The sequence below is a fragment of the Chiloscyllium plagiosum genome, chromosome 2 (genome assembly GCF_004010195.1).
Source record: "Chiloscyllium plagiosum isolate BGI_BamShark_2017 chromosome 2, ASM401019v2, whole genome shotgun sequence".
NCBI classification, from domain to species: domain Eukaryota; kingdom Metazoa; phylum Chordata; class Chondrichthyes; order Orectolobiformes; family Hemiscylliidae; genus Chiloscyllium; species Chiloscyllium plagiosum.
Window position 1 is genome coordinate 146181771 of NC_057711.1, and position 13947 is coordinate 146195717.

General features: G+C 41.2%; 1 protein-coding gene across 6 annotated transcripts in view; it reads right to left on the reverse strand.

Moving 5' to 3' along the window:
• The window catches only part of ythdc1 (YTH domain containing 1), a 58514-nt gene extending 48530 nt beyond the window's left edge, over positions 1 to 9984 (reverse strand). For 3 of the 6 annotated variants that reach the window (XM_043720738.1, XM_043720723.1, XM_043720712.1), the window contains exons 1-3: positions 9801 to 9984; positions 2152 to 2253; positions 943 to 1292 (exon numbers count right to left, since the gene is read on the reverse strand). In XM_043720738.1, coding sequence (XP_043576673.1) covers positions 943 to 1292; positions 2152 to 2253; positions 9801 to 9828 — 480 coding nt within the window. In that variant the 5' untranslated portion in view covers positions 9829 to 9984. The remainder of the gene's footprint in view (positions 1 to 942; positions 1293 to 2151; positions 2254 to 9800) is intronic. The other 3 variants (XM_043720743.1, XM_043720732.1, XM_043720717.1) reach the window with 1 other exon arrangement.
• Between the last annotated feature and the right edge of the window lie 3963 nt (positions 9985 to 13947).

Sequence of the window (13947 nt, forward strand, 5' to 3'; positions counted from 1 at the left end):
CATGGTTTAATTCATAGAAACATAGAAAATAGGAGTAGGCCATTTGGCCCCTGAAGTCAGCTCTCCCAATCCTGATCACACCTGATCACCCAACACCCTACCCTGTTTCCACTTTCTTCTTTCGCCCTCAGAACGATACATAATTCCTTAATGTGTTAGTACAACATATACCTCATTTCAGATATTATGGGCAAAACCTAATTTATTACAAAAAAGACAATAAGGAAAAAAGCAGAGTTGTTGAAATTAAACCGTAGAAAAATTCTAGAGAATTACACTGGAACGCTTAAGTTTCTTCTGAACCATCACTGTACTAAACAATTAAACACCACTTGATCACAATTCTGGAACACATTTTCCATTTCTCCAAATTTTCCAGTTCAAAACACGACAAATTTTTCTACCTTCTTTCAAGATACATAATGCATCAAAATTACTCCATCAATTTACCACAAAAATCATTTCAAACTGCTTGTAAGCCTGATTTTTTCGAAACCCTTCTCATCTGGAGCTTTGACTCTGTTCATCTGTTTTGTTCCTCTGGTTCTTCTACATCTCCACCTGTAACTGGGTTGATCTCCAGTCTTCCGTAAGGACAAACAAATCTCCTTAATTACAAGTGCCCTCTGGAGAATATTATTCTGCAGATGTGTTAGGGTAGCAAAAACAAATGTATTCATTCAAGATAATTGGTTGCAATGGGCTAATTATAGAGCCCTGTCTCTAATTATATATAGAGACAGGACTTGCATATCATTGCACATACCCAATGCCAACCATCTTGCTCCTATTTAATTGCTATGCACAAGAACTAATGGCTTCGAACAGTGGGTAAATATCAATACTCTTGGTAAAAGACTGAGGACAGGCTGGTCTTTTGCCCCAGAAAAATTACAAAATAGCTAAATACAAATTATTTCAGACAATATAGCTTTGCCTTACCACGTTGTAAGTTTCTGTCCCATCTGGGATTGCTGATTTAATTTTTCTGTCTGACTCTCTTCTTCTGCTTCCCACTTTATCTGTTCGATCTTTCTGTGACTCTCGAGAACTTCCACCTTGGGAATGGTTCTTTCTGTCAGTGCTTGCAGTTTTACTTCGTTCATATCGCTGATATTCATCCTTTTTAAAGGTAGATACATGTCTACCTTTTGAAATAGAAGCTTTTATGTTGTCTCCTGCAGACGGACAAGTCGACCTTTTGCTAACTTGTCGCATTGAATGACTTGAAGATTTCTGTCTTTTCCCATCACCACCGTCAGCCCTCTCTTTTTCATTTTTTCTTTTTGATGCTGTTCAATAGAGAAGATTAACATCCTTTACATCTTAAAAAATAATCACCATAACAAGCAAAAGAAACAAAGAGCTAAAGGCACTGCAAAAAGTGAGCACATAATAGCTCCATTATTATAAAGCAACTTCATAACACCTAAAAAAAATAAATACTGCATGCGCTCTCAATTTTTTCAAGAATGTATGGTCTCATGTCATGTAACATCATTATTAGTTTAACAAGCTAAATCACATTAAGTAACTTTCAGAACATCTAATAAAGGTATGGTGCACTCAAAAGTAGAATTTTGTCAGTAGATTGATAAGCCCAGCATGCTCACTAAATAGATTGTGACTGGACTGTAAGTTTGTCCATCACGTAGAAATACAATGTAAAAACTGATGCAATGAGATCATAAATATGCTAAGCAATCCAAAAAATGGTGAGGCACACAAAAATCGCCAGATTTTAATTTAAAGCCAATTTGTTATCTAAATTAAAGTTTTCTTTTCATTAATTAATAGTGAATCAAGACATAAGATCTTGTATCTACTTAACAATCAAGGGTATTAAAAGGCTGCATTTTAAGCAGCAAACCAAAACATTATGACTGGGAGTCCTGATTTACAAACACTCAAATATGAATGCGATCCCATACAGAGATTTAATTTTAAAGATCCATCATACAAATGCTTCCTGTACTTACAAACAGTAACTTTATATTGTTTGCATTGTGTTCCAATTTGCGAGCAGAGGCAAGAATGGAAATCAGACTGCTTACACGTCCACATGCTCACAAACCAATGTTTCCCAACTATATTAACTCAGAGGAACAATGTGGAACCAACCATGAAACAGAGACCAAGAACCAAAGATACCTTTCTTCTCAGTAATGTCTTGTTCACTTTCAGGATTATAAAGTTCATCGTCTTGGTCAGGAGCTTCTGTCAATATATCATCCAAAACGTTGACTTCACCATCTAAAAAGGAAACAAATTCAATTATCTTAGACTAGTTGCTTGGCAAAACATATATTCAGCATTTTGGTATAGTAATAACAAGGGGTGAATTTCAATCTAAATGGTTATTATTATACTTTCAATCTGGATTTTTCAATTTTGCACCATGAATAGATGTCATTTCCATCCTTAAACATTGTTGGGTCTCCTCTATGCACTCTTTCTGCCACCCACAGAGCCTGCTCCCACAAATTTTTAAGCTTTGTTTCGTTCCCTGCCACCGTAACAATTGATGGACTTGTAGTTATGAGGAAGGATACAGCAAAATATGCTAATTAGAAAGTTAGAGAAACAGCAGATAAAGTGTAATACAGATAAGTGGGAGGTCAAATACAAGAGGCAAATATTCAGTAAATGGCAGGACTATGTGAAGCATTAATATACTGAGGGATCTGCGTACAAGTCCATAACTCCCTGAAAGTGGCAACACAAGTGGATAAGATGGTAAAAGAGGCATGAGTATACATGTTGGCAAGTCATGTTGCAGTTGTGTAAAACTTTAGTTAGGTCTCATTTGGAGGACTATGCGCAGTTCTGGTTGCCACTCTAAAGGAAAGATGTGGAGGCTTTGGAGAAGGTGCAATAGGTTTACCACTATGTTGCCTGCATCAGAGTGTATTTGCGAGGTGACATTGGACAAACAGGTCATTTTCTCGACAACATCGGAGACAGATGTGTGACTCGATAGAAATACACAAAACTATGAGACATAGATAAGGTAGATAGTGTGTTTTACCCAGTGTCGAAATGTCAAATACTAGAAAGAATAGGTTTAAGGGGAGAGGGCGAAACTTTAAAGGAGGTGAGAGACTTTTTTTTATAACAGAGGGTGACAGGTACCTGAAATACATTGTTGTAATCTATGGTTCTATTACCTCCACTGACAATGTTTAATACGTATTTAGACAGACACATGAACAGGTAGGGAATAGAGGAATAAGGCACATGTGTAGGCAGATGCGATTAGTTTAGAATGACATCACAACGGGTAAATACCTGGTTGGCTAAAGGGACTGCTCCTATGCTGCACTGTTCTACATACTCCCTCTTATAATTCTCCTGTACTAAAAGCTAATATGTCATTAGGCTTCCTAATTCATTGTTGTACCTCTAGTATTTACTGTAGAATTGGGTCTTCCTGAATAAGACAAGTTCACTCATTTAGGTATTTACTTTCCTGCTTACATGGATAACCACATATCTCCCCAATTTACACTGTACTTAAGTACAAAAGTAAAGAAATACCATTACAAGCACCATCACTCAACTTTCTGCATAAATGCTTCAGTTACAACAAATTGGACTCATTCATCTCAACTGTACTAAAATGTTTCAATGTGTTTCATAGAAACATTAAATGAAGTCACAAAAGGAGATACTAGGGCAGATTATCAAAGACCTTCGCCAATACATACATTTGAATGAGTTACTCAAAACTGATTGGAGCAGCAGAGACACAAGAATTCCTGTGACTACAATGATTTAGACAGATAAGAGCAACATTCTTGGAACATTTGAAAACAAGGATGACAAAATAACCAGAGTCAATGTAGCCAACAAGCACCAGAGACTTGGTATATGTTAAGACACCAACAGTTTACAAATGAGATCAAATAGTCAACTTTAGCCAAAGGAGGCTTTCAACAAATGAACTAAATAAACACGTGGGTGACATTACAATGGCAGAAGTCAGCAGCCTGGTGAAACGATCTGGATTTCAAATAGCGGCAAAATGCAATACCAAAGTTACAAATTGTTGCAGAAACGGAGTTACAGGAATGACTCAGTGGCTGGGGATTGTGATTTGTATGGCGACAGAAGACAATAATGCCGTTAAAAATATTTAGCTAGAGAAAATTTGTGCTGAGCCAGGCGGGTCAAACAAGCAACATGAGAATTTACGAATGAAAGACTCAAAAAATGTGGTTTTAAGAGTGTCATCAATGCAAATATGTTTTGGAGGGTAGCACAGAATCAAGTAGAAAAAAAATTGGGAAACACAAGAAGCAGTTTATTTTCCTGCTGTTGGGCTGTCATCGCTGTTTCACTAAAACTATCTGAAAAGATAATAGAACCAGGCACATGCAATTCTACCTAGCTAGATTGTTGCGAAAAGGCATTTGAGAAAACTGTGATCAACTGCTTAAACGTTGCTAACAAATTAAAAGAACAAGGAGGGATCGCTTGTGATACTGTGATAGGAATAGAACCTTGACTGGTGTTCCAGCAAAGGTGAGCGTGGCTTGGGAAGCAACAAGTTGGGGGTTCTAGAGGAAAGAAATGTTAGAAATGGGACACTGGTTTGCAAAGACTGACAATGTCAGAGAGAGTAGTTTTACTTTTGGAGAAAGGAGACAAGGATACCAGATATAAAAGGAGGACAGTACCTGACGAGAGAGAACCATTGACAATAACAGCTGGCACAAAGGACAACAGGAGAGGCTGGAGGGTCAGTGATATAATTAAACAAAGAACTGCAGATATTGGATGTCTGAAACAGAAATGAACTGTGGAGTAACTCAGGTCTGACATAGGGATACTGGACTCAAAGGGTGAACTAAATTTTTCTGTCCACAGATGCTGCCAAACATGTCAGGTTCCACCAACATTTTCTGTTTCTCTTCTAGATAATCAGTGGTTTGGTAGAAACAGGGACAAAGGAGCACAAGAGGATTAACACAAAGATGAGCTCAAAGAAAGCACAATACAGGACCAAAGTTCCAGGTTGGACAAAAAGGTGCCTGCATCAATAGTTAGCCAAGCTGGGTGAGGAGAAAAGAACAAAGACAGCAGTAATAAGCCATATGAGATGTGACAACCAGATAGAGAATTTCAATAGGAAGTACAGTATCGAAAGTGAAGATAGGAGCGTGGATGAGAACCTTAATTGCAAAATGTAGTAATCAATGGTGGTCCAAAGACTATATGCTTAGGTTTCTGTATGAACCGAATGGTGATTTTTCCAGAGGCAGAGACAACAGGAACTGAGGTCAGATGGAGGAAGTTGATGGACAGCAATTTAACAACAGAAAAAAAGGGGCATTTGAGATGCAAATGAATGTCATCTATGTTAACCTGTCAAAGCAACTTAGAACAAGTCACTGCTAGCAGGATGGAACTGATTTTTGTTTTCATCTTCACATCTCAAACTCACAGGTGGATTATGTGCGAGATAATAACAATTATCGTTAATATGTACACTGGGGAATTTAAGAAACTGAGTATGTATAAATTTGGTTCAATAATAACGTGAGCAATGTCAAATAGCAACATTACACAAATGTGCATTCCAGGTGCAGTGCTCAGAGACAATTCCCTAGATCACCTAATGCATGTACTTTCTCACCTGCAACTGATGCATACATCAACATTATCAAGAACCAATTTGATGTCAACATTCTTTACCAAACAGAAGAAACAATTTTATTTCAATATTTCATATCTTCAAACCACAATTCCAGATATCCATTGCAAAATATATCTGAGCCTTCTTAGTTTGAAACGCTTACCTTATCATTCTTTAAATTAACTTTGAGAGATTAAATCAAAACCCAAGCAAACTGCAATTATCTCTGGGAACTTAATGTCCGCAACTGCATATTTTAAATTTTCCATTACAATAGTGGTCAATGTCATTCCCACCGAGCTCCAACTGAAAAATTGACTAATAATAACTTGGAGACAGCACAGGATGGTGCTATCTTTACCTTAAGAGTGTGAACAGATGACAATTTAGTCTCAATACGGAGACAGGAATTGGGATAGCGATTCTGAAAGGTAGTGCAGAACTGGACTCAAAGAGGGGAGAGGACAGAAACAATAGAAAATGGGATGAGGTGTTCACTGGCCCATCAAGCATGCTCTGACATTCATTAAGATCATGACTAATCATCCAACTCAATAACCTGTTCCCACCTTCCTCTACATCCTTTATGTCCATTATCCTCAAGTTTTAGATCCAACTCCTTCTTGAAGTCATTCACTGCTTTCTGTAGTAGCAAATTCACCACTCACTGGATAAAGCAATTTCTTCTCATCTTAGTCCTAAATAGTTTACCTCATATCCTTAGGGTGTAACTCCTCGCTCTGAAGTCACCGACCATCGCTAACAACCTGCCTGCATTTACCCTATCTCGTCCTGTTAGAATTTTCTAGGTTTGTAGAAGTATGATCCTAACTCATTCAAACGCTCCTCATACATCAGTCCTGCCATTCCAGGTATCAGTCTGGTAAATCATTTGTGCATCCCCTCTATAGCAAGAGCATCCTTCTTCATATCAGGAGACCAAAATTGCACATAATACTCAGGCGCGGTCTCACTGAGGCCCCATACCTGCAGCAAATTACCCCATTCCTACACTCTAATCTTCTTGCTACAAAGGCCAACATACAATTTTTCTTCTTTAATGCCTGCTGCACCTGTATGCTTTCTGTCAGCATCTACATATTCCATTCTCTCAGCTTATTGCCAGATAATAATCTCCCTTCATTACCAAAGTGGATCACCTCACAGTTATCCACACAATACTGGATGTGACATCATTTACCCACTCTCTCAGATTGTCCAAATCACACTGCATCCTCCTCATATCACCCTCACATCCAACTTTGTGTCATCTGTAAATTTGGAAATATTAACTTAGTTCCCACATCCAAATCATTAACATATAGTGGATAGCCATCACTGATCACGGTGGTATTCCATATGCTGCCATTCAGACAAAGGCAGATTTATTCCACCTCTTGTTTCGAATCCACCAACCAGTTTTCTAACCAGGTCAATACACCATCATAACACTGTGCTTTACTTTTATATGCTAATCTCACACAGAACTTTGTAGAAAGCATTCTAAGAGTGCGAAGAATCCACTAGATCCCTTTCATCACCTCTACTGCTTATATCCTCAAAGAATTCCAGTAACTTGGCTAAAAATTTCCTGTCTGTTGATCCATGCCGAATCTGTCCAATTCTGCCACTATTTTCCAAATGCCCAGTTTTCTCCACCACTGATGTCAGACTGACTGACTTTTTAAATAGAAGGGTTACATCAACTACCTTTCAATCTGTACAAACTATTCTAGAGTCTATAGAATCTTGGAAGATGACCACCAGTGCATCCACTACTTCTAGGTCACTTCCTTAATCTACATCTTAGGGTATTTCTCAGGCCCTGGGGATTGATCAGTCTTTAAACTCAACTTCCTCAGCACCATTTCCCTATTAACACTGATTTCGTTCAGTTTCTCGTCTCTAAATTCTGTGCCCAACATCTCTGGTATACTGTGTGTCCTCTTGTGAGCAGAGAATGAAAGTATATAGTTAGTCAGTCAGATGTTTTGTTGTTCCCCATTATAAATTCCCGATTCTGACTGTAAGGAACCTACATTTGCCTTCACCGACTTTTTAAAGTCAGTTTTAATGGCTACTGCAAGCTTATTCAGAATATTTTCCCTTTCTTAGTCTCCTGAGCTCTCTCGCTTAATTCTAAACTAAGTCTATTCCTTACATTTGTTGTTTTTCTGGCCAAATTGTATTTCTTTTCTTTGAATCTTGGAAGACAGGAGATTGGAGAATCAGGCAATGTGGGGCAGAGTACAGCAGGAGAGGTTAAGTTATTTGAACATAGCATTTCTTCCTTAAGCAGAAGCGCCAGTAAACAGCCAAGTAAAATCTAGACCCTCTTCACAATGTAGATAGTGACAAGAGTCCTGCGAGCAGATAGTTGGAAAAACAAGGGGAAAGGCAGTTTCATTACTAATTGCAGGTCCTATTTGGCAGCACAAATACCAAACTTTGACCTTCACAGGATGGGAGAAATGAGCACCCTGTGAAATTTAAGGCAAGTGATACAAGCATTTTAAAAAAACTGAGAATGCTCCATGCTCAGATTATTTGAACTTAAACTAGACAGCGATGAACAGCAATTCATCAAGTTGGTGCAAATCAGCCTGAATTCTAAAAAGAAGCAGGTTCCAACTTTTCAATGGACAAACAGAACCATAGGACTGGAATGTTTAGGTGTTGCACTGGCAGAGGAGCAAGCAACCAGCTCATCATTGATTGGAAAAAGAACTTTCAGAATGCTGGGACTTTCAGTACTGCATTCCACAACCAAGAATATTTCACGGGTCATTTATTGTCAGCCAATAGCACAAATTTTCATATAAGAAATACTATAAATAGCCACACTGCCTGGTTGTAACGATCTGTCATACAGGTCTTTCCTTCTTTATCCCCCTAGGCACCCACTCAATGCCTCATTTTTTCCAGTTCTGGCAAAAGGTCATACAAACAAGGTACAAAAGCAGACCGCCCAGCCCTTCAATAAGACCTTGACTGACCTGGTCACCAACTGGAACCATTAACTGTGCTTCTCACTCCAGATGATTCTAGACCTCCTAGGAATTTCCAACAGACTGTGCCTTCCTATTGTCCCCTGTTGAAACCCCCTGCATTCAACCACACACTGACAGTACTTTTGAAATCACAATCACTCAGCGTATCTAGTGTGTTTCATGTTGCTGTTGATTGCTTCACTGATCATCTCAAATCAGTGCCTTCTCCTTCCCAACTCTATCAGCAGCTACATTTTATATCTTATCTGTCCAGACTCTCATCATTCTGAAGTCCTTTTTAAGGTTGCTGTCAAACTTCTCTCAGGACAGCATGCCCAATTTTGCTCCAACTCACCCACATATTGAAGCTCCATAAGGAAGCTTAGTTATCTTTCCTGCACCCTTCAGCTTTCCATAGACAATCTGAATATAATTTAGTCCTGAACCAATATTTCACAGGTAGCCTTATCATGACCTCCGTGCTGCTGAAATCTCACGTTTCTGCTTTCAAAACCTAGGATCCTGTGCATTTTACGAACCATTTTCAACCTGATGTACTATATTCGGCGCAAAGGCCCGCCAACGTTTCCGCAGCTCGGCAACCTTTGAAAGGGTGTATTATCTCTGTCTGATCTGCCAACCAGCCCGGGAGGGGAATAGGGGGGGGGGTGGAAAAAAAGCAAGAGTCCTGGGTTTGGAGATGCCGGTGTTGGGCTGGGGTGGACAAAGTTATTTTTTAAAAAAAAATAAAAATCACACAACACCAGGTTATAGTCCGACATGTTTAATTGGAAGCGCACTAGCTTTCGGAGCGACGCTCCTTCATCGGAGCCCTGGGGATTGACTCCGACCTCGGTAACATGGCGGTCGGCGAGGCCTCCGCGACCTCCCCGGCCGGAGCTGTCCAAATGGTGCAGCACCACACGGACCGAGTCGGGGCAGTCGATCGCCAGACCAACCCCGGGAGAGTTGGGATGGATCGAACGCGGGCGCCGTTTCCCCTCCTCCCTTCGACCTTGCTCCCTTTGAACAAAAGAGTCCCACGCAATTGCAGAGGGGAGCGGGGGGTGGGAGGGAGGGAGAAAGGAATAGGCCCGGACCCTTCGCGCTGCCCTCTTCCAACTCCCACATACACACCGATGCAGAGTGGCGACGACGGCCCGTCGCTTTACCTTTATCGTCCGGGATCTCGGCCGCCATGGGCGAGGCGGTGTGGGGTGGGGTGGGGAAGGATCGCCTCGCTCCGCCCCCCGGGGGCTGCCGCTGCCGCTGCTGCCACTACAGCTACCGCCGCCGCCGACAGTCCGCCCGTCGCTCGCAAAATGGCGCCGCCAGCCAGGATCGCCGTCATCCCAGGGGCCTCCGCGCCGTTTCGCGTCACAAAGGGCGCCGGCGCGACGTCACAATCGGCGTCAGCTCCCCCCCGCCCCCGCCCCCACAGTCTTGGGCACCTGCAGTGGGGAAGAGTTTGAGCAAAGCTTTCAAATGGAGAAGTTGTTCAGGAGGTAAACACCATACACTGGATCAAAAAAAAAATACAAAGTGGAGCGCATTTCACCTGTTATTGTCCTAACGCTAGTGTTATTTCGTTTTATCAAAGATTAACTGAATATATGGTATCACACTGATACGTAATGCTGGAACCCAGCAGCATCCTGATTGAAGGTCCACCACTGGACACATTCATTGTCTTAAAGGCCTTGATCGATAATAATAATCCCCAAGTTTTATTTTCTGTTGTCCAACGGTGTTTAACTTTTGTTTTATTAAAGATTAACTGAATATGTTACCACGCTGATATGTATTGCTGGAACCCAACATCTTGATTGAAGGTCCACCCCTGGATACATTGTCTTAAGAGCTGAAAATGTGTTGCTGGAAAAGCGCAGCAGGTCAGGCAGCATCCAAGGAGCAGGAGAATCGACATTTCGGGCATAAGCCCTTCTTCAGGAATCATGCCCAAAACATCGATGCTCCTGTTCCCTGGATGCTGCCTGACCTGCTGCACTTTTCCAGCAACACATTTTCAGCTCTGATCTCCAGCATCTGCAGTCCTCACTTTCTCCTACATTGTCTTAAGGCCTTGATCTGTAATAATAATCCCCAAGTTTTATTTTCTGTTGTCCAATGGTGTTTGATTTTTGTTTTGTTAAAGATTAAATGTACACCTGTTTTAACGGATGCATTGCTGGAACCCAACATCCTGATTAAAGGTCCATCCCTGAATACAGCAGACTTAAGGGCCTTGCTTTGTAATAGCGGTCTGCAATTTTTGTTTTTCTGTTGTCCAACAATGTTTAAGCCGTCCATGGGCGAATGATTCATAAAAACGTTTAAAATAATATTCCTAAAGCTTTTACAGCATGGAAATTGTGTCTGCACCAATTACCAAGCATCTGTTCTCATCCCATTTTCCAATATTTGGCCTATAGCCAGGTGTGTTTTAATGTTTCAAGTGCTGAACTAAGTATCTCTTAAATGGCTTGACACTCAATTGGCTCACCAAAGGGAGCGAAACAATTTTTGTTGCATTATTTTCTCTTATATTCCTCACTGTAATGTAAAAGAGTTGAAACACAATGCCAAAGTGGTTTTAATATGCTCCTAAAACCTATTTCTCCGGCCAAGCTTTTAGAAAAGTAATTTCCTTTGTGGTATTCTTGCTGGACTTTAATCCACAGACCCAGATAATGTTACAGGACCCAGGATCGAATCCTGCCATGGCAGCTGGTGAAATTTGAATACAATAAAAATCTGAAGTTAAAAGTTTAATATTGACCATAAAATCATTGTTTTCTGTCAAGAAAAACATATCTAGTTCACTAATGCCCTTCAGGGAAGAAAACTGCCATCCTTACCTGGTCTGGTCTATAACCAGACGCACAGCAAAGTGGTTGACTCTTAACTGCCCTCTGGGCAATAAAGGTTGGGTAATAAATGCCGGCTAAGCCAGCAATGTTCTTGTACTATGAATGAATAAAACAATTTAGCCCATATACAGTTCCCAAAACCAGCAGTCAGTTGATTTCAATCATAGCTGAACTGCCTCTTGACATCATCTGTCTGCCATAAGTTCCATGATCATGAACTCTTCTTTATTTATTAAACTATGCTCAAGAAAGTTTAGCCTGTGCAACCTGTCCCCATAATTTAACCCTCCTAGCCCCAGAATCATTCCGGTGTTTTTCTACTGCACTTCCCCACGGTCAATTAATCCTTCTGTGGGGTGCCCAGAAGCGTATGCAGTCCACAAGAAAGTCTTTGCAACTGTGACATAACTTCCACCCAATTGAGATTATGGCCAATATTCCATTTTTTCTTAAAACAGTTTGTCATGATTTATATCTTTTTCTATTGTTCATGCAACATGGTCATCACAGGTGAGGAATCCCATTATAGCAGCTAGGGAATTTAAATGTAATGAATAAATCTGGAATTGAAAGCTGGTTTCAAGAGCATTACACTGATCATTGACTAACAAATATATTGATTTGGATCACTAAAGTCCCTTAGGGAAGAAAATTTTACCTGGTTTGATTTACATATGATTAAACACCCACTGAAATATGACTGACTTAACTGCTTTCTGAAATGCAAGCCAGCTAGTTCAAGGGCAAAAAGGGATGAGGACCAAACACGTAGCTTGTCAATGATGCCCAAACACCATGGAAGAATAAAGAATGCAATAATACCACAAGGCCATTACGTTCTTAAAGCTTAGCCAGAGAATAAGGTTTTAGGAGCATGTTAAGACCATCTTATTATTGTGTTTCAACTCTTACGCACTGCAGTGAGGAATGTAAGAGAAAATACAGTAACAGGTACAGTTTAGCAGAGAAGGCCATACCATCCTGATGTCGCCAGCCAGGTTGGTGCAGCCACTGTGGTGCAGAAGGACATAGAGATATACAGATCCTTTAGTCCTTCCAATCTATGGTGACTGTAATCCTAAACTAAAGCCTACACTTGACCCATATCCCTCCAAACATTCCTTATTCATGGTACTTATTTAAATGTCTTTTACTGTTGTAAAAGTACCAACTGTACCCACAACTGCCACTTCCTCTGGACATTCATTCCACACACAAACCACTTTCTGTGTAAAAAAGTTGTTCCCATTTATTTTTTAAATCTTTCTCCTCTTACCTAAATGCCCCATAGACTTGAAATCCCCCACCTTAGGGAAAAGACACCTGCCATTCACCTTATCTATACATCTCATGATTTTATAAACCTCTATAAGGTCACCCCTCATACTCTGATGCTCCAGTGAAAAAAGTCCCAGCCTATCCAGCCTCTCCCCATCACTCAAACTCTCCCTTCCTGGTAAATCTCTTCTGAACACTCTCCAACTTAACATCTTTCCTATAACAGGGTGATTTGACTGGACACAGAATTCTGGAAGAGGCCTTATCAATGTCTTATATAACATCATCATAACATCCCAACTCCTATACTCAAAAGTCTGAGCAATGACGGTGCTAAATGTCTTCTTAACCACCCCCTGTCTATATGTGATGCAAACTTTAAAGAATTATGTTCTACTTCTCTACCCAAGGCCCTACCTTTAATTGTATATAAGTCCTGCCTTTGACATCGATCTCCTTTACTCTACCAATGTAAGTGCCACAATCTTCTCTGCTATATAACACTCACTCTTGTCTCTGCTACTGCACCCATCTCCCACCAAGAATCATACTCTGCCTCTCTCATGATTGCGTGTAACATTGCCTCACTCATTAGTAGTTTGGCGCACTGACCTTTACACCGCTGAGGCCAAACGCCAGCTCGCAGATACCTCCTCCTACCGTCCCCTTGACCATGACCCCACCCCCCACCACCAAACCATCATCTCCCAGACCATCCATAACCTCATCACCTCGGGGGATCTCCCATCCACCGCCTCCAACCTCATAGTCCCACAACCCCGCACCTCCCGCTTCTACCTCCTGCCCAAAATCCACAAACCTGACTGCCCCGGACGACCCATCGTCTCAGCCTGCTCCTGCCCAACCGAACTCATCTCGGCATACCTCGACACGGTCCTGTCCCCATTAATCCAAGAACTCCCCACCTACGTTCGGGACACCACCCATGCCCTCCACCTGCTCCATGATTTTCGCTTCCCCGGTCCCCAACGCCTTATTTTCACCATGGACAGCCAGTCCCTGTACACCTCCATCCCCCATCACAAAGGACTCAAAGCACTCCGCTTCTTCCTTTCCCGCCGTACCACCCAGTACCCTTCCACCGACACCCTCCTTCGACTGACCGAACTGGTCCTCACCCTGAACAACTTCTCCTTCCAATCCTCCCACT